Source organism: Rhinoraja longicauda, chromosome 4 (genome assembly GCF_053455715.1).
Source record: "Rhinoraja longicauda isolate Sanriku21f chromosome 4, sRhiLon1.1, whole genome shotgun sequence".
NCBI lineage: Eukaryota > Metazoa > Chordata > Chondrichthyes > Rajiformes > Arhynchobatidae > Rhinoraja > Rhinoraja longicauda.
The window spans coordinates 17,856,008-17,881,896 of NC_135956.1; the positions used below are offsets into that span (position 1 = coordinate 17,856,008).

A 25,889-nucleotide genomic window follows, 5' to 3' on the forward strand; every position below is an offset into this window, starting at 1 on the left:
TGCGTAAGGGAACGGCTACCTTCACCTTAGACATGTGCGGCAAGAGTGAGCTCGTCTCGGTGTCCCGGCTCAAACCTGCACATTTGGATCCGGATCAACCAGTCCTGATCGGTCAAACCCCTAGGAGAGGCCGACCTCCGTTAGTTCCGCTCAGTCCAGGACCCCCCGTTCCGATAGTTCCTCCAGGACCACCCGTTCCGGCAGTTCCTCCTGGATCCCCCGTTCCGGTAGTTCCTCCGGAACCTCCCGTCCCGGCTGTTCCACCAAGTCCGGAACCTCCGGCTCCTGTGGTTCAGGCTGTCCCTCTCCGTACCCGTTATGGTCGCGAAATCCGGCTCCCTGTTAGGTTCCGCACCTCGGGTTCTGGGAGGGGGTCATGTAGCGACCATAGAGAATGGTCCAGGTCGTCGAACCCTCGGATTGGCCAGCGAGGTCACGTGGGAACGCGACCATGGGGATTGGTCCGGGGAGCGACATCGCTGATTGGCCAGCGATGTCAGGTGCGCGTTTGGCGCCCGATTTAGAGAGTTCGGCGAAGTCTTCAAGGAAGACAGTAAGTTTGTAATGGTTGTCATTTACCTTGTTGTTTAACTCTGTATTCGAAGATTGCGGCTGCAATAAACTTCTTCTACAACCAACAAGTTTCGGACTCGCCATAACCCCTTGTTCTGGACTTCCCCAACATCGGGAACAATCTTCCTGCATCTAGCCTGTCCAACCGCTTAAGAATTTTGTAAGTTTCTATAAGATCTCCCCTCAATCTTCTAAATTCTCAATCCCCCTCACTCCTGAAACCCTTCGATGTTCCACCTTCACCCTGACCTCCCCAGCCACTCCCCCCCATCAGGCACCATTCGTCCCAGCGGCGGCGGCGGCGGCGGCGGGACGGATTCATCAGCCACTTGAGAACCCGCTGTGACTCGCCTACGTGGAGACGAGTCACAGCGAACCCAGTGGGAACTGCCTAAGGAGATAGTGATTCCGGCACCTTTCAAACCACACCTCCACATATGTGTATGCAATCACTGGGTCAGCTCACAGAAGTCAATCCCGTGAGAGGGATGGCTAAAATTAGTGAAATGTATCCAGATTTAAGGAGCCTGTGGATAAAAAGGATCGGCGAATCGGAGCTTGAACATTAATTGCAAACTCTTATTTCGCTCTACACGAAGCATCCAATAACTCTTTACCTGCATTGCAACCCCTTGAGATTTCTAGCGGTGGGACACTGATTGCTTGCGCTGGTGCTATATTTATCGATCCTTAAAGCCATAAAAGGTCGTAACTCTGGCTTTCACATTCCACTGACGGGCGGCATTATTTTTGTACTGAACTCTGGAGTCGAGTCTGCTGCAGCCTTCTTGTGCTTTCCTCCCATTGCTTTCCCTGATACATCACACCGAGCCTTCTCGCTGATACATACAACAAAATCCTCAGAAAACACTTGACATTCGGTGAGTGCTCTTGATTTAAAGTAGGTTTGGGCAGGGCTTGTGGCGGGTTTTGTGACTCAAATGTTTAAAAAAGATTCTTTGTTAAAACGTTAACTGAGCAGCTGAGCGGTGCGTTTCTAAATGTACACTGAACACGTAGCTCAACAGGCGAGGTCGGGCAGAATCACTGGGTGTATTAAATGCGGGGTTTGTATCAAAAAGGGACAAAATTGGAAACCAAGACCGAGAAACCGAGATTATATTTCACCGGAACCCTATGTTAACAATTCTGTCAGAGTTACTTTAAAATTTATCTTGAAATAGAAAATTAAACGCGGAATGGGAAATTGGATGTAAACATGGCTCAAAAAAGTAAAGTAACGCGCAATGAATGTTTCATTTGCAGCCAAATACATGTATTAAAACGAATTAATTGCTCTTTCGCACGAGAATTATTAAAGACAATGGCAATTTAATTTTATTTTTATTTAATACAAACGATATTACACGATACGTTGTGCACTGTATACACGTAATAGTTTCAATTTCTTATCATTAAAATTCAAAGTGATTTATTATACAGAAACGTTGCGGCAGATTGTTGGCTAATGAGGATTTGAACCCGAATTTGCAACGTTTTAAATGTTACTTGCTTTGACCAACAAGGGGTCAGACCAGAAAAGGACATAAACTAAATCGGAACCCTGTCACCCATGTCTTGACATGAGCGCACTCTACACTAAACGCACCAAGACCTACATTAATTATTGCCTTTTTATTTATTGGACTTTCATTTGTGGAGCGCTTTACCCGAGTGTTTTTTGTTTGTTGTTGTTGCTTTATCTAAGACAGAGCTCATACGGCCGAGCGGGAACAGTTCGGATAATACGTGGCCAGCATGTCCTCCATATCAGTACCTTTCTACCAGAAGCACCACAAGCACTATGATCGCGACTATCGGAGCAGCCAGTTGCGCTCCACGATGCAAGACTACCGCCTGCAGGAGAAGCGCAACGTTACAACTCACTCCCACGGGTAAGGGCATGTCTGGATTACTGACGATAGACACAAAATGCTGGAGTAACTCAGCGGATCAGACAGCATCTCTGGAGAGAAGGAGTAGATGACGTATCAGAAAATAACTGCAGATGCTGGTACAAATCGATTTGTTCACAAAATGCTGGAGTAACTCAGCGGGTCAGGCAGCATCTCGGGAGAGAAGGAATGGGTGACGTTTCGGGTCTGAAGAAGGGTCTCGACCCGAAACGTCGCCCATTCCTTCTCTCCCGAGATGCTGCCTGACCTGCTGAGTTACCCCAGCATCTTGTGAATAAAGGGATAGATGACGTTTCGTGTCGAGATGCTCCTTACTGACCTTAAGTAAGAGACCCTTACTGACCGCGGCTGCGACGCCCACCGGTTTTCCAATAGATGAAGGGTGTTTAAATTGCATTTTAATGTATCACAGAAATAGATGCTCTTAGCCAATATCAGATGCACATTTTAGTTTAGAAATACAGGCCCTTCGACCCACCAAGTCCGCACCGTCCAGCGATCCCCGCACATTAACACTATCCTCCGACACACTAGGAACAATGTTGTACATTTATACCAAGCCAATCAACCTACAAATGTGTCGGCCTTTGGAGTGTGGGAGGAAACCTAAGTTCTCGGAGAAAACCAACGTAGGTCACGGGGAGAACGTACAAACTGCGGACAGATTGAACCCTGGTCCCTGGCACTCACTGTAAGGCAGCAACTCTGATCTATTCCCCGCATGATCTTATCCACCGCTGTAAGATCACTCCTCCATTCTTCTGCACTCCACGGAATAAAAGCCCTATCCTGCTCAACCTCTCCCTGTAGCTCAGGCCTCTGAGTCCTAGCACTATCCTCGTAAAACTTCTCTGCATCCTGCTTCCAAAAGTTTAAACAATTTATCCAGAATTTGGTGTAGATATAAATTTTTGATAATAGCTGGGTTCTAGTTAAATTGTTGGTATTTTGTTGACAAACGAACTAATTATCCTGCCATTCAACCAAAGTCAAGGATAAACATTGACCTATTACAATTAAAGTTAACTTTAACAGTAAGAAGTAAGATGATAAGACATAGAAGCAGAATTAGGCCTTTGATCATGGCTGATCTGTTTTTCCCTCTCAATCCCATTCTTCTGCCTTCTCTCTGTAACCTCTGATGCCCTTAGTAATCAAGAGCCCCCATTAATCTCTGCTTTAAAAATACCCAATGACTTGGCCTCCATTGCAATCTGTAGCAATGAATTCCATAGATTCACCACCCTCAGGGTAAAGAAATTCCTCCTCTTCTCTATTCCAAAGGTATGTCCTTTTGTTCTGAGGCTGTGCCCTCTTGTCCTAGATTCCCCACATCTGGAAACATCCTCTGAATATCCACTCTATCTAGGCCTTTCACTATTTGATAGGTTTCAATGAGATTATCCCCTCATCCTCCTAAACTCCAGCAAGTCCAGGCCCAGAGCCATCAAACTCTCCTCAAATGTTAACCCAATCATTCCCGGGATCATTTTTGTAACCTCCTCTCCAAGGACGGCACATCCGTCCTCAGATATGGGGCCCATATAAAATAAGAATATTTAGTAGATAAAAATCATCAAAGGAAAAATGCTTGAGGTATGAAAGTAAATAAACATAGAATGGTGGAATCACTCAGTGGATCAGACTGTACCTGTGGAAACAGAAACAGAGCTAATGTTTTAACTGGAGAATCCATTCCAGGACCTTTAACCTGAAACTTTAACTGTTTCTGTACCAGTCTGATGAAGGCTCCTGACCCGAAATGTCACCTGTCCTTATTCTCCAGAGATGCTGCCTGACCTGCTGCTTTACTCCAGCATGTTGCGTTTACCTTTGTAAATCAGCACCTGCAGTTCCTTGTTTCTACTGTTTCTCTTTCCACAGTGTTTTCAACATTTTTCTGTTTTTTATTTAAGTGTTGGGCAGGCTATCATGCAAAAAAAAAAGACTATTATAGCATTATTACAGTCATAAAAATGTTCAATGGCTCTTTTGACATTCAAGAAAGGAAATAGGGGAAATTCAAAAGAATATAGGCTGATGAGCCTCACGGACATGGTGGGGGAAGAATTGGAGCATTCTTAGAGATAGGATTTACTCATATTTGTAAGGTAATGAGCTATTTAAGAACAAGCAGCATGGGTTTGTGTGAGAGAGCCCATGTCTTACAAACTTGAGTGAGTTTTTTGAGGTAAAGGTGATCGATGATGTAGAGCAATCGATGTTGTCTACATGCACTTCAGTAAGGTATTTGACAAGGTCTTTCATGGAAGACTGATCCAAAAGATTAAGTTGCATGGGATTCACAGTGACTTGGTAGTTTGGATTCAGAACTGCCTTATCCGTAGAAGTCGGACAGTAGTGGTGGAACACTGGGCCGTCTTAACGCATGGGCCTGATGGGTACTTGCCCGGGGGCCCACGAGCATAGGGGCCCCATGCTGATCTGTGTATGTTAAGTGACTTGCAATAAATAAATGCTACTTTAAAAATGTAGGTTCAATAAGTGCTTTTTTCGCAACATTTTCCATCACTAAGTGCTTCTCACAGCGATTTGTAAGTGCTTTTCGCAACAATGTAGCACCCTAAGTCCATCGCTGTGCTTTTCGGTAAGTGCTTTTCGCCGGCACGACAGGGGGGGGCTGGTAGGGAAAGGGGGGTGGGGGAGAGTGAGAGTAACGGTAGGGGCCCCAGTACACTGCTTTGCCCGGGGGCCCATAATGCTGTAAAAACGGCCCTGGTGGAACAGTTCTTCTAGCTGGAGGTCCATGACCAGAGTTATTCGCAGGGATCTGTGCTGGGGCCTCTGGTTGTTTGTGAAAAAATATAAATGATTTGGACAAAATGTAGATGGTTTGATTAGTACATTAGCAGACAACACAGATTGAAACAGTGAAGAAGGTTGTCAAAGGATGCAGCAGATTGTAGATCAGTATTATATGGGCAGGAAAATAGCACATGGTGTTTAATCCAAGAAAGTGTTGCATATTGGAAGGTCAAATGTATGGAGAAAGTATACCTTTAATGGCAGAACCCTTCACGGTCTTATGTATGGAAGGATCTTGGAGTCCAAAGTCCTAGCCTCCTGAAAGAAACAATAAATATAAATAAAGTGTTAAAGAAGGCATATGGTATGTTTGTCCTCATCTACCAAGACATTGAGTATAAGATTCAGGAAGTAATTTTGCAGTTTTATAAACTTTGGTTAAGTAACTTTTGGAATATCTTTTTATTTCTTTAGCCAACCCATTGCATTCCTTGACATGTTCAATTCCTTGGATTTATTGTCTTAACTTACTGTCTTAATATACTGCCTTGGCCCAAGACTCTCACTGTTTCATTTTGAAATGACTATTGTCTTCTCTGCGATGATAACTAGATCATTGTGTTTAAGAGCATGGAAGAAAGACAAAAATAAATTTAACAAGGGGATGGCACAACAATGTTTTAATTTCAAATGTAATCTCCATTATTTGATGGCATGTACAGAAGGTTATTTTGAATGGTTAAGCACAACCATTACTGTTCTTCTGAATTGTTCTTGACTGAAACTCTCATTATTCAATGGAGAAATTATAAAGTGAACATGGCTATTTACTGTTAATGGGGAATTTTCTATTCAAAGTGTTCTGATCAGGATTTGGGGCATTTAAGCTGTAAGGTTTTCTGTATTAATTTTATATCTGATGCATGAAGGTTTTTAAAGTGACACCTTTTACAATGCATTACTGTTGAAATTGTAACATACGTGCCATGCTTTTGTTAATTGAAATTTGTCCCAACACATTTATCCCAAATATTGGTTTACTCATTACAGAATCTCTCTCTTCCTGTGTTAAGTTGTAAGTGTGTTGTCGTGCCAGTGGATAGAAGAAATTCATTGTCATAATATTCTCCAAAGCAACTTCAATCTGATACATTTCCCCCAAAATTCGGGCTGGGTAGTATTCTGATGATCTAAAGACATCCATCTTTATGTCTTTACATCTTATAAAAATTAGCTTAGGTCAAGAATTTTGTTGATTTGCTGTGACTTGGCTGGAAGTGTATCAGAACCCTACTGAGATGTGTTGATGGGGCTTCAGTCAATCCTTTGTGGCTGAGCAGGAAGTCCTCCAAGGAAATTCCTCATCTTGAACTGTGGTTATAAGTTTGTTCTGCCAGAATAGAGTCAGAAAACAGGGAAATAGCCCCTTGGACCAACCCATTCATGCCAACCAAGATGCCCATCTAAGCAAGTCCGATTTGCTCGCGTTTGACCCATATGTCTCCAAACCTTCCCAAGGTATGTTCACTCATGTTGAAGGCAACTTATTGCCCTTGTTCGGGAAACAGCTGAGAAAAGAGCAGAAGACACTTAAGAATATTGGGCAAGCACTCTGACGGGCAGAAGATGAATACCAAAAGTATTACATTCAATTCCCACCACAAATTTTGCTTTTCACCCACTGTTTTGCATGTAAATGTCTGCTGTAGACATGTGATGCAAGTGTGGGTCTACGATTCAGGGACAGTTTCTTCCCAGCTGTTAGCAGGCAACTGAACCATCCTACCAACATCTAGAGAGCAGTCCTGAACTATCTACCTCATTGGAGCCCCTCGGACTATCTCTAATGGGAGTATACTACCTTCATCTTGCATTAAAGGTTATTCACGTTATTTCCTTTATCATGTTTATGTATACTGTGGATGCCTCAATTGTAATCTTGTATTGTCTTTCCGCTGACTGGTTAGCATGCAACAAAGGCTATTCACTGTACCTCAGTACATATGACAATAAGCTAGGACTCGAGGCTTGAGCTATAGGGAGGAAGTAAGCAGGCTAGGACTGTTCCATGAAGCACAGGAGGATAAGGGGTAATCTAATAGAAGTGTTCAAAATCGCACCCTTTCCAAATTGACAACATCTTTCCTATAACATGGAGCCAAAAACTGAACACAATACTATAAATGTGGCCTCATCAACGTCTTAGATAACTGCAGCATGACTCCCCCAACATCTATACTCCACACTCTGACTGATGAAGGCCAAAGTGCCGAAAGCATTTTTGACCACCCTATCTACCTGCGACAAGGAACTATGTACCTGCATTCAAGATCCCTCTGCTCCACAACACTTCCCAGAGCACTACCATTCACTGTGTAGGTGCTGCCCATGTCGGACATCACAAAATGCAACACTTCACATTTCTCTATGTTATATTCCATCAACCATTCCTCAGCCCACTTGCCCAACCGATCACGATCCTGCTGCAGTCTTTGAATGCATCAGCAAGTGCACGATCTCTTTAAAGGACATATCTTGGCAATGGAACATGGGTGACTTCTTTGACTACACACTGAATTTCAAGTGTTTGTGGTTTAATTGTTGAACAAATTGAATCAAAGTTATTCAGCATACAAAATCTCATATTTGATTTTACATGCATATTCATGATGTCCATAGAGATTGTATTAATGAATGTAAAACATGCAAACTGCAAATTTTACTACAGTTTATCACAGCAAGAAGCCACCGAGGGATGCGTGCACAATATTGAAACTAATGTGATTAATAGCAAATTAAGCTTGACTAGCATTTACACCACCAGTGACAATGGCAGAAAACAGAAGAAATCTAGACAAAAGCGATACAGTGCGCAAACAAGCCCTTTGGCCCATTGAGGCCTTGCCGACCCCATACACTAACACCATCCTACAAACTCTAGGGACAATTTACAATTTTACCGAAGTAAATTAACTTACAAAAGAACACAAGAAAATAGGAGCAGGAGTAGGCCAACCGGCCCCTCGAGCCCGCTCCGCCATTCAATACGATCATGGCTGATCCTACCCTAACCCCCTTCCCACTATCGCCCTTCTTCCCCAACAAAAGAACCGTGTGATCTCCTGGGAGAGACGAAAAACCGGATAAAAACCCAGGCCAATTTGGGAAAAAGATCCGGGAAATTCCTCTCCGACCCCAAGCTAGGCGATCGAAACTTGTCCAGGAGATTACTCAGGTCTTACTATACTAACCATAGCTCATGTCCACTTCCCTGCCCGCTCCCCGTAACCCCTAATTCCCTTGTCTATTAAAAAACAATCTATTTCTGTTTTAAATTTATTTAACGTTCCTGCATCCACAGCTCCCTGAGGCAGCGAATTCCACAGACTAACCACCCTCTGAGTGAAGAAGTTTCTCCTCATCTCAGTTTTAAAAGAGCCCCCTCTTATTCTAAGACTATGCCCCCTAGTTCTGGTCTCCCCGATCATCGGAAACATCTTTAGCGCATCCACCCGATCAAGGCCCCTCACGATCTTATACGTTTCAATAAGATCGCCTCTCATTCTTCTGAACTCCAATGAGAAAAGTCCCAACCTACTTAACCTTTCCTCATATGTCAACCCCCTCATCCCTGGAATTAACCGTGTAAACCTTCTCTGCACTGCCTCCAGAGCAAGTACATCCTTTCTTAAATATGGACACCAAAACTGCACACAGTATTCCAAATGCGGTCTTACCAATACTGTATACAGCTGCAGCAACACCTCCCTACTTTTATACTCTATCCCCTTGGCAATAAAGGCTAAGACTGTCTTTGAAGTGTGGAAGGAAACCGGAGCACCTGGAGAAAACCTATGCAGTCAGAGAGAGAAGGTACAAACTCCATATAGACAGCACCTGCAGTCAGGATTGAACCCAGGTCTCCGCTGCTGTAAGGCAGTAGGTCTACCGCTAAGCCACTGTGCTGCCACAAAAGTATAATTAAATGGACAGTGCATCAACATGAACCTCAACGGGGCAGCAGATTGCTCATTTATGGACAAGGATACATATCTAAGTTAAATCAGCCAAGTTCCACTGACAAAGAGTGCACTGAGCTTGAATACATGTTCAGAAGAATTCTTAAAATCTTTGGTCCAGATTAAAGTAATTATTGCATTACGTGGTCAGCAATTAGCCCAACAAATGGTTGTAGCTGAGAGTACTAAATGACCAACTGCAAAGGTTGGCTCAGAAGATTGGAGCAAGAGCGGAACAAACTGTTCCACATGGGGCGTGCTTAGATTTACACTTTGGAAAGTATGGAGAAATATTCGATGATGCAAGTATTAATGGTCATCCACATCAAACCAGGTGCAAAGTCAATCTAAGGAAGTCTAAATAGTTCTTTATAGGTTCACAATAATGCAACATGTACTTTGAAACTTGCCGGTGATGTTTTGAATGATGAATTGGGAGCTGCAATTACCTTGTGAGCATTCAGACTGAGCATGTGAAAGGATAATCTCAATGTTGAAAGTAGTAGAAGGTGATATTGTAGTTAATCTGGTGTGAAGATAACTCTGCTGGTTTGGTTCTGTATTCTCGATGAATCGAAGCTGTATCCATTAATTCCTCAATTTATTTCATAGCCCAGCCAATAATGAAAACTTCTGGCTATGGCTTTTGTGCTGATCAGCATTTCAAAAATATATTTTCTCAATACACTCAATGTCGGAGTTAATGCCATCATTCAGATATTAGATGTTGGCGTTTAGATTGAAATATGTGACACAAAGATGTCTTCTATAAATAAGAATGAATACACCCATGTATCACCTAATTCCAACAAATGATACACAGGAGAATGTCAAAGAGTTATGTGATTTTGAGCAAGTCCCAGAAGTTGATCCAGTGACATTGTGGAAGTAACACTAGAAAATTCTACAAGAAGTGATACTTTCCTCGTTGAGAAATGGATACAATGCCAATGAACATGTTTCTCGAAGATTAAAGAAACTCAGGAAAAAAAAGTTAAATTTGCAAACAATGCATATGTACGGATCACATATTATTTTCAAAAAGGGTAAAGCAATGTAGTATACATCTATTAATAACATATATGTATGATGGTTACGCACATGTGCAAAGTACTCAATTAGTTGAATAAACCATTTGCAGTTCTCCATGTGCCTTCACATGACCTCTGTAGAGGTTGGGTTCAAAGCTCGGAACATATGCACAGATATGTAATTTACAACCATCCACTGTACTTCTCTCCCTGTTATTTGACCATTATTGAATTTGCCATTTCTTAATCTCAGTCTTATATTTGAATATCAGATAAGATACAGCCCACAGTTAGACTGCCTTCTTTACCTCTTTAAAATCTCCCGATTCCACCTCAATCTTAATGCATCCACCGTTGAAAATCTCACTTGTAAATTTATTATAACCAGATCTGGTTATCTAACACATTTCATGTTTGCACCAGTGGGAAAGTCTGGAACCAGGGGTCACAGCCTCAGAATAAAAGGACGGACCTTTAGAAAGGAAATTAGGAGGAACTTCTTTAGTCAGAGGGTGGTGAATCTGTGGAATTCATTGCCAGAGATGGCTGTGGAGGCAGTCATTGGGTATTTTTAAGGTGGAGATTGACAGACAATAGACAATAGACAGAGACAGAGAGTTGATTATTGTGCTAGGGGGAGAAGGCAAGAGAATGGGGTTGAGAGGGAATGATCGATCAGCCATGATTGAATGCCAGAGTATATTTGATGGACCGAATGGCTTATGATTAATGAACTTATGAATTTCATAATTCTGCCCTCAATAAATGAGATGTCTGCCACCATTGATTTCAAATTGAGCAATGTGTTGATTAAAATGATGTCATCCGTGTACTAGGGTTCTTCCATGAGTTAAAACCTTTCTAAATCTACAATCTCTTCCAACCCCAAAATAATTTGAGATATCTGCACAATTCTCACGTCTTAATCGTTATGAAATGTAATTGCACCATTCACCTGCAAGGCCTTAAGGTATAGAATAACAAAATAATACTTGATGCAACGGAAGAGAACAAGTATGTGAACAGTGTAGGCCACGGGCCTCATTTTGCATTGATTAATAGTTTAGTTTTAGTTTAGTTTAGTTAGGACTGATAGATTCCTGATGTGCTGTAAAAGTTCCAAGGTTTCATCTTCAAGGCACTAAATGTTAAGGGAAACATAGTAGATAAGGATGAGTGTGCAATGTACTGTAATTATATAGTTTGTCCATAATTACTGAAACGTGGCACACAGATAACAATGCAAGTAAAGTATCCAATTATTATGTAGAAGAGAAATACAATGAAATGTGGAAAAAGCTATGCAAAAAAAAGGTAATGAATAATAAGCATGATTTTACTTATGTGTTTGTTTTTATTTAGCTACGAGCATGTCAGCGGAATTACTCATACAAAAGATGAAAACCTCAAGCACTCAGAAGGATACTTTGGTGGGGAGAGGCACTATGTCCAAAAGAATACCACTGAAGAACACAATGTTGAGAGGATTACATCGCAAACATCAAGAAAAGTCGCCATCCGGGAGTCTGCTGAGCGCATTTCACTGAATAAAAAGGTGAATACAACAGAGCAATGTTACATTCAGACTGTGGACATCAGATCCTCTTCTCTTTAGGCATTTCCTTAGGCTCAAAGATGACTTGTTTCCACTCCAGTTCGGTGGGTTGTGAGGTGACTGCAGTGAATGTGAAACCCAAGGGCGCAGGGGCAGGGGGAGCAGAAACTGCCTGTAAAGTAGGCCCTCATCTGATTGGGAGATTTGCTCCTTCCACCATCAGTGCTGGGGTGCCCTGAGCTGTTAATATATGGACATAAGATTCTCAATACTATCCTGAGTGTTTCTTCTCCATTTTGAGTGGCCCTGGACTGGGAATTCCCATGTGTCAGTGGGGATACATGACCAATGTTACTGCTGGAAATTATAAGACTATTTTCGTGGAAAGGTAAAGATAATAAGAATTAATTTGAAAGCAAAAAGAAAAAGACTTTAGATATAGCAAACACACCTTTCTACAATGTACCACAATTCCTCCCTTTAAAGAACAACATCCTGCTGCATCTTGATCTCATGTGTAACAAACAGAGCAATGATGCATCTGGTCATTCTTTTGCTGTTTAATGGGGAAATGTTTTCTCTTCCTTTATTTCTTGTTCTCAACTACCTAAGTTATAAATACCACTCTGCAATGCCTTTCCCCTATTACTCTTTTTCCCTCTTGAAGTCTTCATATCAATTTAACTATGCAAGTACAATGTTACTATGCAAGTACAGAGATTGAGATAATTTAAAGAAGTGCGGCCCAGTACTTGTCTTGTTGAACTAAGAGCGTCTGTTTCATATAGTCTGTGTAATCTCAGAGTGCACCCAGTGCTCCCCGAAGCAGAGCCATGTTAAATGTGGGCACAGGAGATCAGATGCACTGACTTATGAATAGGATCTCAATGGTCATTTTCTCCCACACCAAAGTCAAAAGGTAAACACAGCATGCTTTTCCTCAATTTACGTTTACATCTGATATGTTCTACTCAGTATCATTCTCAAAAGCACGCATTAAGTTGGAGACCAAAACAGGACACGTCTGGCCACAAGATCGCCATTTTAACTCTCTGTGTATTTTTGTAATGCGCAGGCGCAGCGTTACCATATTGTTGCATGTATACATCACATATCTCCCCCCTTAGAATTGTGATACTTTTCTTCCATCTAAAGCATACCAATACGTATAAAACAATCCAATATCATAATGATCTTTATCCATTATGTTTCCAAAGTATCTTTCTATAACAAAACCCAATTTAAGTAAGTCCAAAAATCTGCATCATTTTGTATCCAATTAAATCCAAATCAAAGTTTACATATCCAATTCTTATTTTGAATGTATCATCTTCAATGTAATTCTATCAACCAAATAACCTAACCAACCCAAAATGCCGAATAAGAGTATTCATGCTACAATCCTTTCCATTAATGATAACCAAATTTTCATTGCGTTTACATTGTCCATATAAGCGAGTCCGTATAGTCAGGTCCGTTGTCAAAATCGTCCTTTTCAGAATCCGTAGTAATCCAGTCGCTTTCTATTTCGCTTTGGGTAATGCTTACACCCTGAATTGCTTTCTTCGTTGCGCTCTGATGTCATCGTGGTTGCTTTCGTCGAAGTTTTCATGTGCAACGCTTCTTTCGTTGACGTCTTCATCACGCACTGTGAGCGTACCCATGTACCGATAGTAAATCTATCGAATCTCCCATTTCGTTGGTTGTGGGAGAGTCGATTTCGCGTTTCAGAATCTGGTCTGCGTGACGTTTCCAGATTTCTACACTGTTGACGTGAACCTCGACCTGATACGAGACAGGACCTAGCTTCTTTGCGATGCGTCCTGGTACCCATTTCTCCCCTCTCGCGTAGTTGCGCAGTAGCACGCTCTCTCCCTCCTCAAATCTCGAGCTGGGCGCCAATCGTGGTGCAACCTTTGCGAGAATTGTTTGTCACCAATGGTCACTCTTTCATCTGGCACCGCGATGTTGAAACGAGTGCGGATTTTCCTTTTCATCAGCATTTCAGCCGGCGTTTGTGTGGTAGAAGTTTGCGGCGTTGAACAATATGAGATGAGGAATCGAGTGACACGCGTTTGCAGCGGTCCCGACATCTTGCGGAGCGCTGCCTTCACCGTCTGCATCGCGCGCTCTGCGAGACCATTGGTTGCTGGATGGTATGGCGCACTTTGACATGACGAATGCCAAACTTTGCGAACTTTGCAGTAGCGAAACATGGGCAGTTGTCAGAAACCAGTGTATGCGGAAGGCCATGTGTCGCGAACACGAAGCGAAGCTTGTCGATAGTGACGTCACTGGTTGATTCACTTGTGATATGCACTTCAATCCACTTTGAATATGCGTCGATGAGAACAAGCAACATCTTTCCCTGTACCGGGCCGGCATAATCGACATGAACTCGTGACCACGGTTGACTAGGATGCTCCCATGAATGCAATGGTGCTTTGGGCAGATCCCGCTGATGCATTTGGCATTCTGAACCCGCTCGGACTTTGTGCTCTAAGTCCTTATCGATTCCAGGCCGCCACACACAACCTCTAGCTATCGCTTTCATCTTCACAATACCCGGATGGGCATCATGCACTTCCTCGATCATTTGCGAATGACATTGGGGTGGTAGTACAACACGACTACCCCAGAGAAGACAACCCTCGTGAACGCACTGCTCCACTTTGCGACTGAAGTAGGGCTTGAAATCATCATTTGGTGGTTTGTCTGGCCAGCCGCTCATGATGTAATTGCGAACACGAGACAGAATCGGATCCCTCTGTGTCATGGTGCGAACACGCGACGGAGTGATGGGCGATTTCTCCAACTCGCTCATCAGAAGGACGATTTCTCCTGGTATTGGCGCTTGCGATACCGTCGCTCATTGTGGGAGTCGGCTAAGCCCGTCTGTGTTGGCGTTGGCTGAGCCCGGTTTGTACGCGATGTTGTAATCATACGCTGCCAGTGTTAGCGACCAACGAATCACTCGCGGCGAAGCCTTTAGCGGAATGGCCTTGACGTTACTGAACAACCCAAGAAGCGGCTTGTGGTCAGTGTTGATTACGAATCGTCGTCCGTACAAGTATGTGTGGAACTTCTTAACGCCGTAGACTATGGCTAGACCCTCCTTATCCAGCTGCGAGTAGTTGCGTTCGGCGTTATTCAGACTGCGTGAAGCGTAGCCTATTGGCATTTCCGTGCCATCTTCCATGACGTGTGACAGCACTGCCCCTACTCCGTAAGGGCTGGCGTCGCAGGAGAGAACGAGCGGCTTGTTGCTGTCGTAGTGCGTCAGAACTTTGGACGATTTCAGGCTTTGCTTAGCTTGTGCGAACGACTTCCGCTGAGCTGGTCCCCAGTGCCATCGAACCGTTTTGCGCAGCAGTTGATGAAGCGGTTCGAGCATGGTTGAGAGATTAGGCAGAAATTTGCCGTAATTATTCAGCATCCCGAGGATTGCCTTCAGTTCTCTGACGTTCTTCGGTTCAGCCAGCTCATCGATGGCTTTGACTCGTTCATCCACTGGCTGCAGCCCTTCAGCACTCACCTTATGGCCCAGGTATTGGACTTCATTGACGAGAAAGGCGCATTTTTCCCGTTTCAATCGTAGGCCTACATCTTGGAGCCTGCGGAGGACTTGTTCGAGGTTGTCGAGGTGTTCTTCCTCAGAACTACCTGTGACGAGCAGATCGTCCAGATACACAACAACTCCAGAAATTCCCGCCAGAAGATTGTCCATCGTACGCTGAAATACAGCCGGTGCTGTTGAAATGCCAAACGGCATTCTGGTGTATTGGAACAAAGCACGATGGGTATTTATCGTCACCAGTTCACAGCATCTGGATGTCAAAACCAGCTGCTGGTAAGCGTGCGACAGGTCAAGTTTGGTGAACTGCTTCCCCTTCACCAGCTTCGTAAACAACTCGTCAATCTGAGGTATCGGATACGTATCAGATCGAGCTGCTGTATTCACCGTTAACCTGTAGTCTCCGCAGATTCTCACGCTACCGTCTGCCTTGTCAATGGAGACAATTGGTGCCGCCCATTTCGAGTGTTGACCAGGTTCTATGATTTTCTCTTCCTGTAGGCGATCTAATTCGCGATCAACGCGATCGCAACGGGCCAGCGGCACTGGTCGAGCCTTCATGAATTTCGGTGGTAGGGCCGGGGCAATGTAGATGTCGATTTCGACGCCCTTGAGCGTCCTGAGTTCCGCTTTGAAGAGGTCACTGTATTTGGAGAGGAGGCTCTGCAGGCGGTCGTTCACGTTGACCTGGTTCACCTCCTGCCAGTTGAGTAGCAGAACTTTCAACCACTCACGGCCAAGTAGGCTTGGCCCCGCCCCCTTCGCTACCAGCAGCTTGAGCGTCGCTGTTTGCTGGTTGTGAGAGACAGGCACCGAACATTCTCCCAACAATTCCACTTTCTCTCCAGTGTAAGTACGGAGAACCACGGTGCTATGACGAAGGCGTAACCTTTCACCTTTTCCCCACTGGGCCTTCCACGTCTCTTCACTGATAAGCGTAACTCCAGCTCCGGTGTCGATTTGCATGGGGATAGTCTTTCCCCCCACACACATGTCCACAGGGAAAGGAGTAACTTTCTTCTTCTCACTTTTAGTATGATAAAGAGCATACACATCACCTTCCTCGGTCAGTTGGTGGCTTTTTGCCGTTTTTCCGGCTGACAGCTTTCTCTGCTGTTTTTTCCTTCCACTTTGAGCATTTTTCCCACTTGACCTGCACACCCGTGAAAAATGCCCTTTTTTTCCCACAGTTGAAACACTCCACCTGTTTCACTGGACAGTCGTTCAGGTCAGCGTGGGGAGAGCCACCACAGCGATAACACGAAGATCCTCGTACAGTTCCCCGCTTGGGCTGACCACTGTGACGCCCCCTTGATTTCACGATTTTGTTTATCGCTTCGCTTGGCTTTTGTTTCCCGTCACGGAGATCAGCCGTGTTGCGGTCTGCCGTCTCCATAGGGGTGGCGATATCGAGTGCCTTGTCGAAATCCAGCGTGGCTTCCGACAATAATCGACGCTGAATGCGGTCATCATCAATCCCACACACCAACGTTCACATAACATTTCATTGAGATTCGAACCATAAGCACAATGTTCAGCGAGGTGACGTAACTCGGCCACATAATCAGTGACTGACTCACCCGGTTGACGATGACGAGAGTTGAATTTGTAATGCTGGACGATGACCGACGGTTTCGGGACCTTGTGATTCGTGACTGTTGACACAATCTCAGAATATTCGACTTGCCCAGGTTTCTGTGGAGCCAGTAAACTCGAGATGAGTCTGTACGTTGGTCCTCCACACACGGAAAGCAAGATGGCCCTCTTCTTTCCCGCATCTGTAATGTCGTTGGCTAGGAAGTAATGTTCAATGCGCTCGGCGTACTGCACCCAGTCGTCATGTGCAACATCAAATTCCCCTATTGAGCCAAAAGTAGCCATGGTAGCCACAACAGCAAGTCACCAGGCGAAACTTCAAAACAAGTTTATCCTCGTCGCCAATTAATGATACGTTCTACTCAGTATCATTCTCAAAAGCACGCATTAAGTTGGAGACCAAAACAGGACAAGTGTGGACACAAGATCGCCATTTTAACTCTGTGTGTATTTTCGCAATGCGCAGGCACAGCTTTACCATATTGTTGCATGTATACATCACAACATAGTATTTTATGACTGTAAGGATCTGGAGAGGAATCGGAGGTGGAGCTGAATATTGTTGGTAGGTCATGGAGGACAGAAAGATTGTCGATAATTAGCACAGAGCAATGATAAAGAATTTTGTGCAGATTCAAGAAAAATGTCTTTGTGACAATCATTCACAATAGGGACACCAACTCAGGAAATAAACCAAACTTCTTTTAAAGTTTTAAAACTCTTTGGTTGATGTTTTCCAAGTGTTAGGCTGGATCAAGGTAAAATAATCTCCATGCTGACCTAATGTGAGCACTCTCGGCATGTTGTGAATGCCATGGATGGCAGGCAATTGTATATAACTGTTATTAACAATGGATATAAGGGAAGGCTCTTAGTGGAGAAGGAGAGAGGAGAGAAATGTTGCCCTTCTCTGGCCATAAAATGATGAGAGACATAGACAGGGTAGAGAGTCCAAACCTTTTTCCCCAAGATGGAACAAAAAAATACTAGAGGCTATAGCTTTAAGGTGAAAGGGGTGAAGTTTAAAGTAGATGTGCAGGGCAACTATTTAACACAGAGGGAGATGAGTGGCTGGGACACTCTGCCTGGGCAGTGGTTGAGGCAGATACGAGAGCGACATTTAAGAGACTTTTGGATAGGCACATTGAAATGCTGGCACTGGAGGGATATGGATTATGTGCTGGCAGATAAGAGTTAGTCTTAGAAACAGAAACATAGAAAACAGGTGCAGGAGTAGGCCATTCGGCCCTTCGAGCCTGCACCGCCATTCAATATGATCATGGCTGATCATCCAGCTCAGTAACCCGTACCTGCCTTCTCTCCATACCTCCTGATCCCTTTAGCAAAAAGGGCCCCATCTAACTCCCTCTTAAATATAGCCAATGAACTGACCTCAACTACCTTCTGTGGCAGAGAATTCCACAGTCTCACCACTCTCTGTGTGAAGAAATGTTTTCTCATCTCGGTCCTAAAAGACTTCCCCCTTATCTTTAAGCTGTGACCCCTGGTTCTGTACTCCCCCAACATCGGGAACAATCTTCCCGCATCTAGCCTCTCCAACCCCTTAAGAATTTTATATGTTTCTATAAGATCCCCCCTCAGTCTTCTAAATTCCAGCGAGTACAAGCCTAGTCTATCCAGTCTTTCCTCATATGAAAGTCCCGCCATCCCAGGGATCAATCTAGTGAACCTTCTCTGTACTCCCTCTAAGGCAAAAACGACTTTCCTCAGATTAGGAAACTTGAATCTTGGATTCATGCTCAGCATAGGCATTGTGAGCTGAAGGGCCTGTTCTTGTGCTGCACTGTCCTATGTTCTATGTAATAAGAAAAATGGAAAATTGAAACGTTTTAACTGTACTTGTACAAGATTAATGGTAGTCGAGGCTGGGACTATCCCACTGTTTGAGAGACAGTTAGACAGGTACATGGATAGGAGAGTTTTGGAGGGATATGGACCAAGCGCAGGCAAGTGGGACTAGTGTAGCTGGGACATTGTTGGCCAGTGTGGGCAGGTTGGGCCGAAGGGCCTGTTTCCACTCTCTGACTCTATGACCCTAAGAAGTTAATGTATCAGAATTTCTATTCCATCGATAGACCATGGAATCAACAAATTTTCATCAGCAGCAAAGTAATTTGTTTCTTTATTACAACAAATTGCATGCAATCAGATCCACCCAGTTTTAATTTCATTGTAATAGGATCTACAGGGGATAAAACTTTGTCCAGGGCCAACTTTGTTTGCTGATCACAGACCAAACCCCGTTTGTGCCAAGAAAACTGGAGAGAAGTCAGGTCATCCATTATATAAAGAGCTTCTAATGAAGGGGAAAGCCACAACAGGCTGGAGTAACTCAGCGGGTTAGGCAGCATCTCTGAAGTAAAGGAAGATGTGATATTTCGGACCAAGACCCTTCTTTAGAATGGATATATATGGAATGTATATTAGACCTGGAATATATATTTAGACTGGAATACAGGAGACTTTGCAACAGCATATACACATATTCTACAGCCTATTTTAGTTAGCCAGCTAGGTTTACCTAATAAAGATCATGCATGTACATTTATTTTGCTGAATAAGAATAGTTTCACTCGATTCTGTCTGACCACCTCACACAGGATGCTAAATTTCCACACACACACTGTTTGATCTGCATCATTACGTCGTACAGTCATAGAATCATAGTCAAGCAGCACGGAAACAGGCCCTTTGGCCGAACTTGCCCATGCCGACCAAGATTCCCCATCTACACTGGTCCCACCTGTCCACATTTAGCCAATATCCCTCTAAACCTTTCCTATTCATGCCTGTCCAAATGTTTTTTAAATGTTGTTATAGCACCTGCCTCACCTACCGCCTCTGGCAGATTGCTCCTTATACCCATCACCCTCTGTGTGAAAAAGCTGCCCCTCAGGTTCCTATTATATCTTTTCCCTTTCACCTTAAACCTATGTCCTCTGGTTCTTGACTGCCCTACTCTGGTTAAAAGATTCCGTGCATTCATCCTATCTATTCCCCTCATGATCTTATACCTCTCGATAAGATCACCCCTTGGCCTCCTGCACTCCAAGGAATACAATCTTAGCCTGCCCATCCTCTCTCTAAAGCTTAGGCCCTCATGTCCTGGCAACATTCTCATAAGATTTATCTGCGCCTTTTCCAGCTTTTTATGCTTGTCTGCAGACAAGTATAGTTAGCTGGGTATTTTTACATGAGGAAACACTGAAGTATGAGTTTGCTGAATTGTATGTGCTAATGTATTCCCTTTGAATGCTAATTTTTGCCTGGTTTTCAGATAATCTGCAAAAGTCGAGATTCAAACATTTAGGTTCAGTGAAAAGCTTTTGTTTGCTTGCTATCCAGTCAAAGAAAAGAGCAGACAATGTATATAATCAAGCTTTCACAGAGCACAGATAAAGGATAAAGGGTATAATATTTAGTGTAAGTTCAATTAAAGATAGTTCAAAGGTCTCCAATGAATATTAGTTCTATCCCAATGGAGACCTTCAGACTATCTTTGATCGGACTTTACTGGACTTTATCTTGGCATAAACGTTATTCATGTTATTCCCTTTATCATGCATCTGTACACTGCAGATGGCTGGGTTATAAACATGTATTGATTGTCTTTCCGCTGACTGGTTAGCACGCAACAAAAGCTTTTCACTGTACCTCGGTACACATGACAATAAACTAAACTCAACCCTCAACACTGTATCAGCCTCATGTTCTTATGTATCTCGCCTCAGATTCACGAGACTCAAGAATTTCACAAAAGACTGAAGGAGGACAGCTTGCTTCGTTTGCCTGAGTTCATAATGAAGCCTCGATCCCACACTGTGTGGGAGAAGCAGAACGTGAAGCTGCATTGTACTGTCTCAGGGTGGCCTGAACCCAGAGTCACATGGTAATCATCTCCATCATATGCACTGGACTCTCCACCTTCCTCACAACAGATTTATTTGTCTACTAAGTTAAAGTTTTTATATTATAGTAATATGACATTCAATCAACTTAAAGAAAACAAAATATATAAATGTAGATATTTTTCTGAATATGTTCTAAAAGTGAAATAGATTTAAGAGAATGGACTTGGCCTAAATACATTTGTCACCTTCATTTTCTCCCTAATCAAGAACTAATCATGCAAAGTAATTGGCAAAATATATCAGGTAACATTTTTACACAGCAAGTTATGGTGATCGCACTGTTTGAAAGGGTGGTGGAAGCAGATTCATCTGGAACTTTCAAAAGGAAATTGGATCTCCACTTAACAGGAAGTATTTGTATGGCTCCCAGAAAGAAAGAAATAAGGTTAATGGGGCTAATTGGTTAGCTCATTCAGAGAGCCACCACAATGGAATGTACCCCAGTACCTCCGTCTGTGCTGTTTGATTCCTTAATTCCACGTGGATGATAACAGCCTGAATCCTCTTTGGAAAATGTAGGGCAGATGTTTCTTATTCCATTTTTAGTGCAATGCTGTATGGAATCTGTGTCTGTGTAGTGTATTAGTGAAAGGAGGTTCTTTAATTTCAAATTGTATGAATTGCCTAACCATCGTTAGCAATCAAATCTAATCTTCTATTGAACCACTTCATCCATGAAACTATATTAACATTAGCATAATCATTGCCTCTTACATTTTTTGTATTCGTCTTTTCGGCTCTCGTGTTAGCTCAGTCCGAGGATTTGTTGCATACTAATATTATTAAATTGGACAAACACTGTACCATACAATGACTGAAAGTAACAATGTTTTACTGTTGTGCAATATGTTTTTTGGATTTATAATGAACTCTTAATTCAGTCATGGCAGCCTGGGCATGGACTGAGGTTCTTCTTCTTGCGTTTGAGGCAGCAGAAGTTATGAAGCTGCTTCTGCTTCTGCTGTCTCTGTTTGTTGTCGTTCGCCTGACTGAGGTCAGTTGACAGGGCTCACCACGGGGAGGTCGACAACGTGAGCCCCTGGACTGAGGTTTAGAGCACCTGATATCACAGAGCAGGAATTATCACTCTTTGACCTTAGTTTGTGAACTTGGTGTGAATAAATTTGACCATTGATGCTTATCGATGTACTTTGTACTCTGTGCATGTTCGGCAATTTTTTATGCCCTTCAGCCATAACCTGACGTAAATTAGAAGATTATTGTGTAGATTGTTAGCTGAATGCAAATATCTACTCCCTGTCTCCAGGGAACAGCCAGCTTGTCAAAGTCAAGAGAATTCCCAACAAAATTTAAATACAAAAGAATATGTTTCATCTCTGTAATGTTTCTCACCACCTCAGGACATCACAAAGCTCCTCGAGGTCAACAAAGTACTTCTGAAGAAGAAACGAGGAACTGCAGATGCATTAATCTGAAGAAGGGTCCTGACCCAAAACATCACTCATTCCTTCTCTCCAGAGATACTGCCTGACCTGCTGAGTTACTTCAGCACTTTGTGTCTATCTTTGGTGTAGATACCAGCATCTGCAGTTCCTTTCCACACAACTGCAGATTGTTGATTTACAAGGAAAGACACAAATTGCGACTCAGCGGGTCAGGCAGCATCCCTGGAGAACATGGATAGGCAATGTTTCAGGTCGGGACCCTTCTTCAAACTGTGGTGGGAAGGAAACTAGAAGAGCTTCTGAACTACTTTTTTCAGAAGTACTTCTGAAGAGTAGTTGCTGTTGTAGTATAGCCAATGCAAATACAGCCAGTTCCCATAAATACCAATGTGATAATCACCAGATAATATGTTCTATCAATGTTGACTGAGCGATAAATATTGGCCAGCACTTTGGAGAAAAATTTGCTTTGCATGTTGAAAATAATTTCAAGGGATATTTTATTTCAACCCGAGGGAGCAGACAGGATCTTGGGTTTAACAACTCAATTAAAAGATAGCATCTGCAGTAGTGCAGTCCCTCAGTGCAGAACAGAAGCACCAGTCTAGCCTTTAGTGGTCTCGCCTGTGGAGTAGGACGGGAACCTTTCCTCTTCTGATTCAGACACAGAAATGCCATTTACTAAGCTATATCCAATATGTGGGCACCAATAATAAAAGATAGGTCCCAATATCATATTGCAGTATCATAGTGAAGAACATCTTTATTTGATCTATTTTTGGGGAATTCAGTTAAGTATCATGACTTAATATACATTTGAACATATGAATTAGAAGCAGGAATAGACGACTCAGCCGTACTCAACAATTCAATAATAAGATCATGGGTGATCTAATTCTAACCTCAAATTCGCATTCATATCTACTTCAATAATTTTTTTATCCTCTTGCTCATCAAGAAACTAGAGGATAAAGACTAATCTAGTCAATCTTTCCTTGTATGACAACCAGCTCATTCCAGGTATTAGACCTTTACTGAATCACTTCAAATTCACTAACACTTCCATAAATTGGGGAAAAAACACACCAAGTCCTGGAGAAACTCAGCGGGTCAGGCAGCATCCTTAGAGAATATGGATTGGCGACGTTTCGGGTCAGGACCTTTATTCTGACTGACTGTAGGGAGGGGGGGGAGGGAGGGTGAAAAATGCTGGAATAGAGGAGGGGTAGGATGAAACATGGCAGGTAAAAGGTAAACACAGGTGGTGGGGGGGTGAGAGGGAGGAGGGGGGTTGATAGGCAGATTGTTGGATAAAGGCCAGAGATGGAAAACAGCTGTGGTGTGGTGTCACCAGTTTCCTATGTAATTAAAGCATAATTTCCTTACATTTGTATTCAATTCCCCTCATGATAAATGATGATATTCTGATAGCTTTCCTGGTTACTCACCATACCTGTTAAGTATTTATTCACAAAATGCTGGAGTAACTCAGCAGGTCAGGCAGCATCTCAGGAGAGAAGGAATGGGTGACGTTTTGGGTCGAGACCCTTCTTCAGTCTGATTTTTCCTAGGTACTCTTCAAAAATGTCATTAATCATAACTTTTAATATTTTCCCTCTGTCTGATGTTGAAGTACCTGAACTATAGATTCCTGTTTTCTGATTATAGATTAAGCTTGCCTTGCATATTCTATGTTTGTGACTGAAAATTTTCATTGCTAAGTAGTAGAAAACCCTATTTTAAAATATTTAATGTTATTTTTACGTTTACTATTCAGGTATAAAAACAATGTGCCCATCAATATCTACACTGAGCCTGGGAAATACGTAATTGACAGTAAATACGGCATTCATTCGTTGGAAATTAACAAGTGAGAGATGTTTTCTTCATTGCGATCATTTTGTTTGAGTTAGAATATGAAATAATATAGTTCTTTCAGTGAATAAGGAACACAGCTGAAATGTAACTGAGACGCTAATGGAAATTGGAGATTAATTCTACTGCTGATCCTTTAGCTGTGAGATCTAATGTTTACAGGTGTAGAACTTATTCTTTTGTTAACAATTTACTCATGTTACGTGTTTAACTGGGTGCTATTCAGCGAGGCAGCTCTTCTTTCCACTTCGCAGAGCTAGCCCCCCTTTCTACTTCTGTCAATTGCACATATCGAAGAACAGTTTACAAGTATCTGCTGAGGCAATGCTTTAAGCCACAGCTGCCACGAGATACTTGCCACACAACACTGACTTAAAATAGTGCAGAGATATAAGTGGGCATCCGGTCCAGATTTAGCAGGGCAATTACAAGTGGGTCACCTCCACCAAACACAAGCTGGGAATTGCACATTAACAGGGAAAGGGCAACAAAGGAAGATAGTTACAACCAGGTGAATTCTGTGGGGAATTATACACACTTAAAAAAATAATGAAAAGAAAAATTGTATTAAATTCTCAGAGAGAAAGCGAACAGTAGGATAAAATGAAAAATGAATCACATTTTAAGTATCTTTGAAAAATTCAAAATAAATTAATAAGTCCACATTTGTAAAAATCAATTCTCAGTGCACTTGAAGATGATTGGCAGTATTTATTAATCATACTAATATTTAAAATGTTTATTCCACTACTTATTATCACTATAAATCTGCAGCATGTATAAACCATGCATATACCTATTTTTCTATAAACCATGCAATTTCATGATACTTAGTACATATTAGCAATGAGGCTGACCAACAAATTATATTTTTACTACCATGGCAGCAGAATGCAGCAGCATTGAAAGCATCTTTCAAATATTCATTTTTAATTATTCATACATCCCTTACCATGAATTATGACTTTGCCCCACTGCCCCTCACCATTAATTTACCTGCAAAATCTCTCCACTGTGAAACTGATAAGTTTTTAAAGAAATTAGGAACGATGCAAAGGTTAAGGTTGGATTTCACATTGTGAATGAAACTGACCAATCTGCTATTCTAATCGACAGACAGCATGGCTCCTGCCAGTATAAGTGATATGTTCACTTAATCTCCCTGTTCGCTAAAACTCTCAGAGATAGATATTTCACGGCATCTGTTTCATTAAACCATGGAAAGTATTCATGGGAAGTGGAATGTGTTGCAAAGTATGAGTACTTCATAAACCAACTATATAGAAGGAATAGATAAAATGTGAAGACTACTAGGTAGTGGCTTACCAACAGTTATGTTATCATGTTTAGGTTCACAACTAAAATACATTTTGACACAAGTTGATGATGCAGATTGCTATTTTATGTGAACTCTTCAAGGACTTAATTTAAAAAAGACGTTTAATTCAGCGAGTTTAGTAATTTAAGAAACTATAGTCAATTACAACTTGAACTTAGAAAATTTTAACTAGGGGCTTGAACTTGTTCCATCCACACAATAATGTAATAAAACATAATGGATTTATATTGATTATTTTAACTCAAGTATTACCTCCTTTATTATAATCCTTCAACTACAATATGAATTCAATCAAATGCATTAAGGT

General features: G+C 42.4%; 1 protein-coding gene across 2 annotated transcripts in view; it reads left to right on the forward strand.

Annotated features, from left to right (window-relative positions):
- Positions 1–1,044: 1,044 nt before the first annotated feature.
- myom1b (myomesin 1b) overlaps positions 1,045–25,889 on the forward strand; it is a 90,520-nt gene continuing 65,675 nt past the window's right edge. Inside the window, exons 1-5 of one of the 2 annotated variants that reach the window (XM_078398511.1) lie at positions 1,045–1,454; positions 2,282–2,468; positions 11,668–11,860; positions 20,783–20,940; positions 24,146–24,238. In XM_078398511.1, coding sequence (XP_078254637.1) covers positions 2,332–2,468; positions 11,668–11,860; positions 20,783–20,940; positions 24,146–24,238 — 581 coding nt within the window. In that variant the 5' untranslated portion in view covers positions 1,045–1,454; positions 2,282–2,331. The remainder of the gene's footprint in view (positions 1,455–2,281; positions 2,469–11,667; positions 11,861–20,782; positions 20,941–24,145; positions 24,239–25,889) is intronic. The other variant, XM_078398512.1, reaches the window with a different exon arrangement.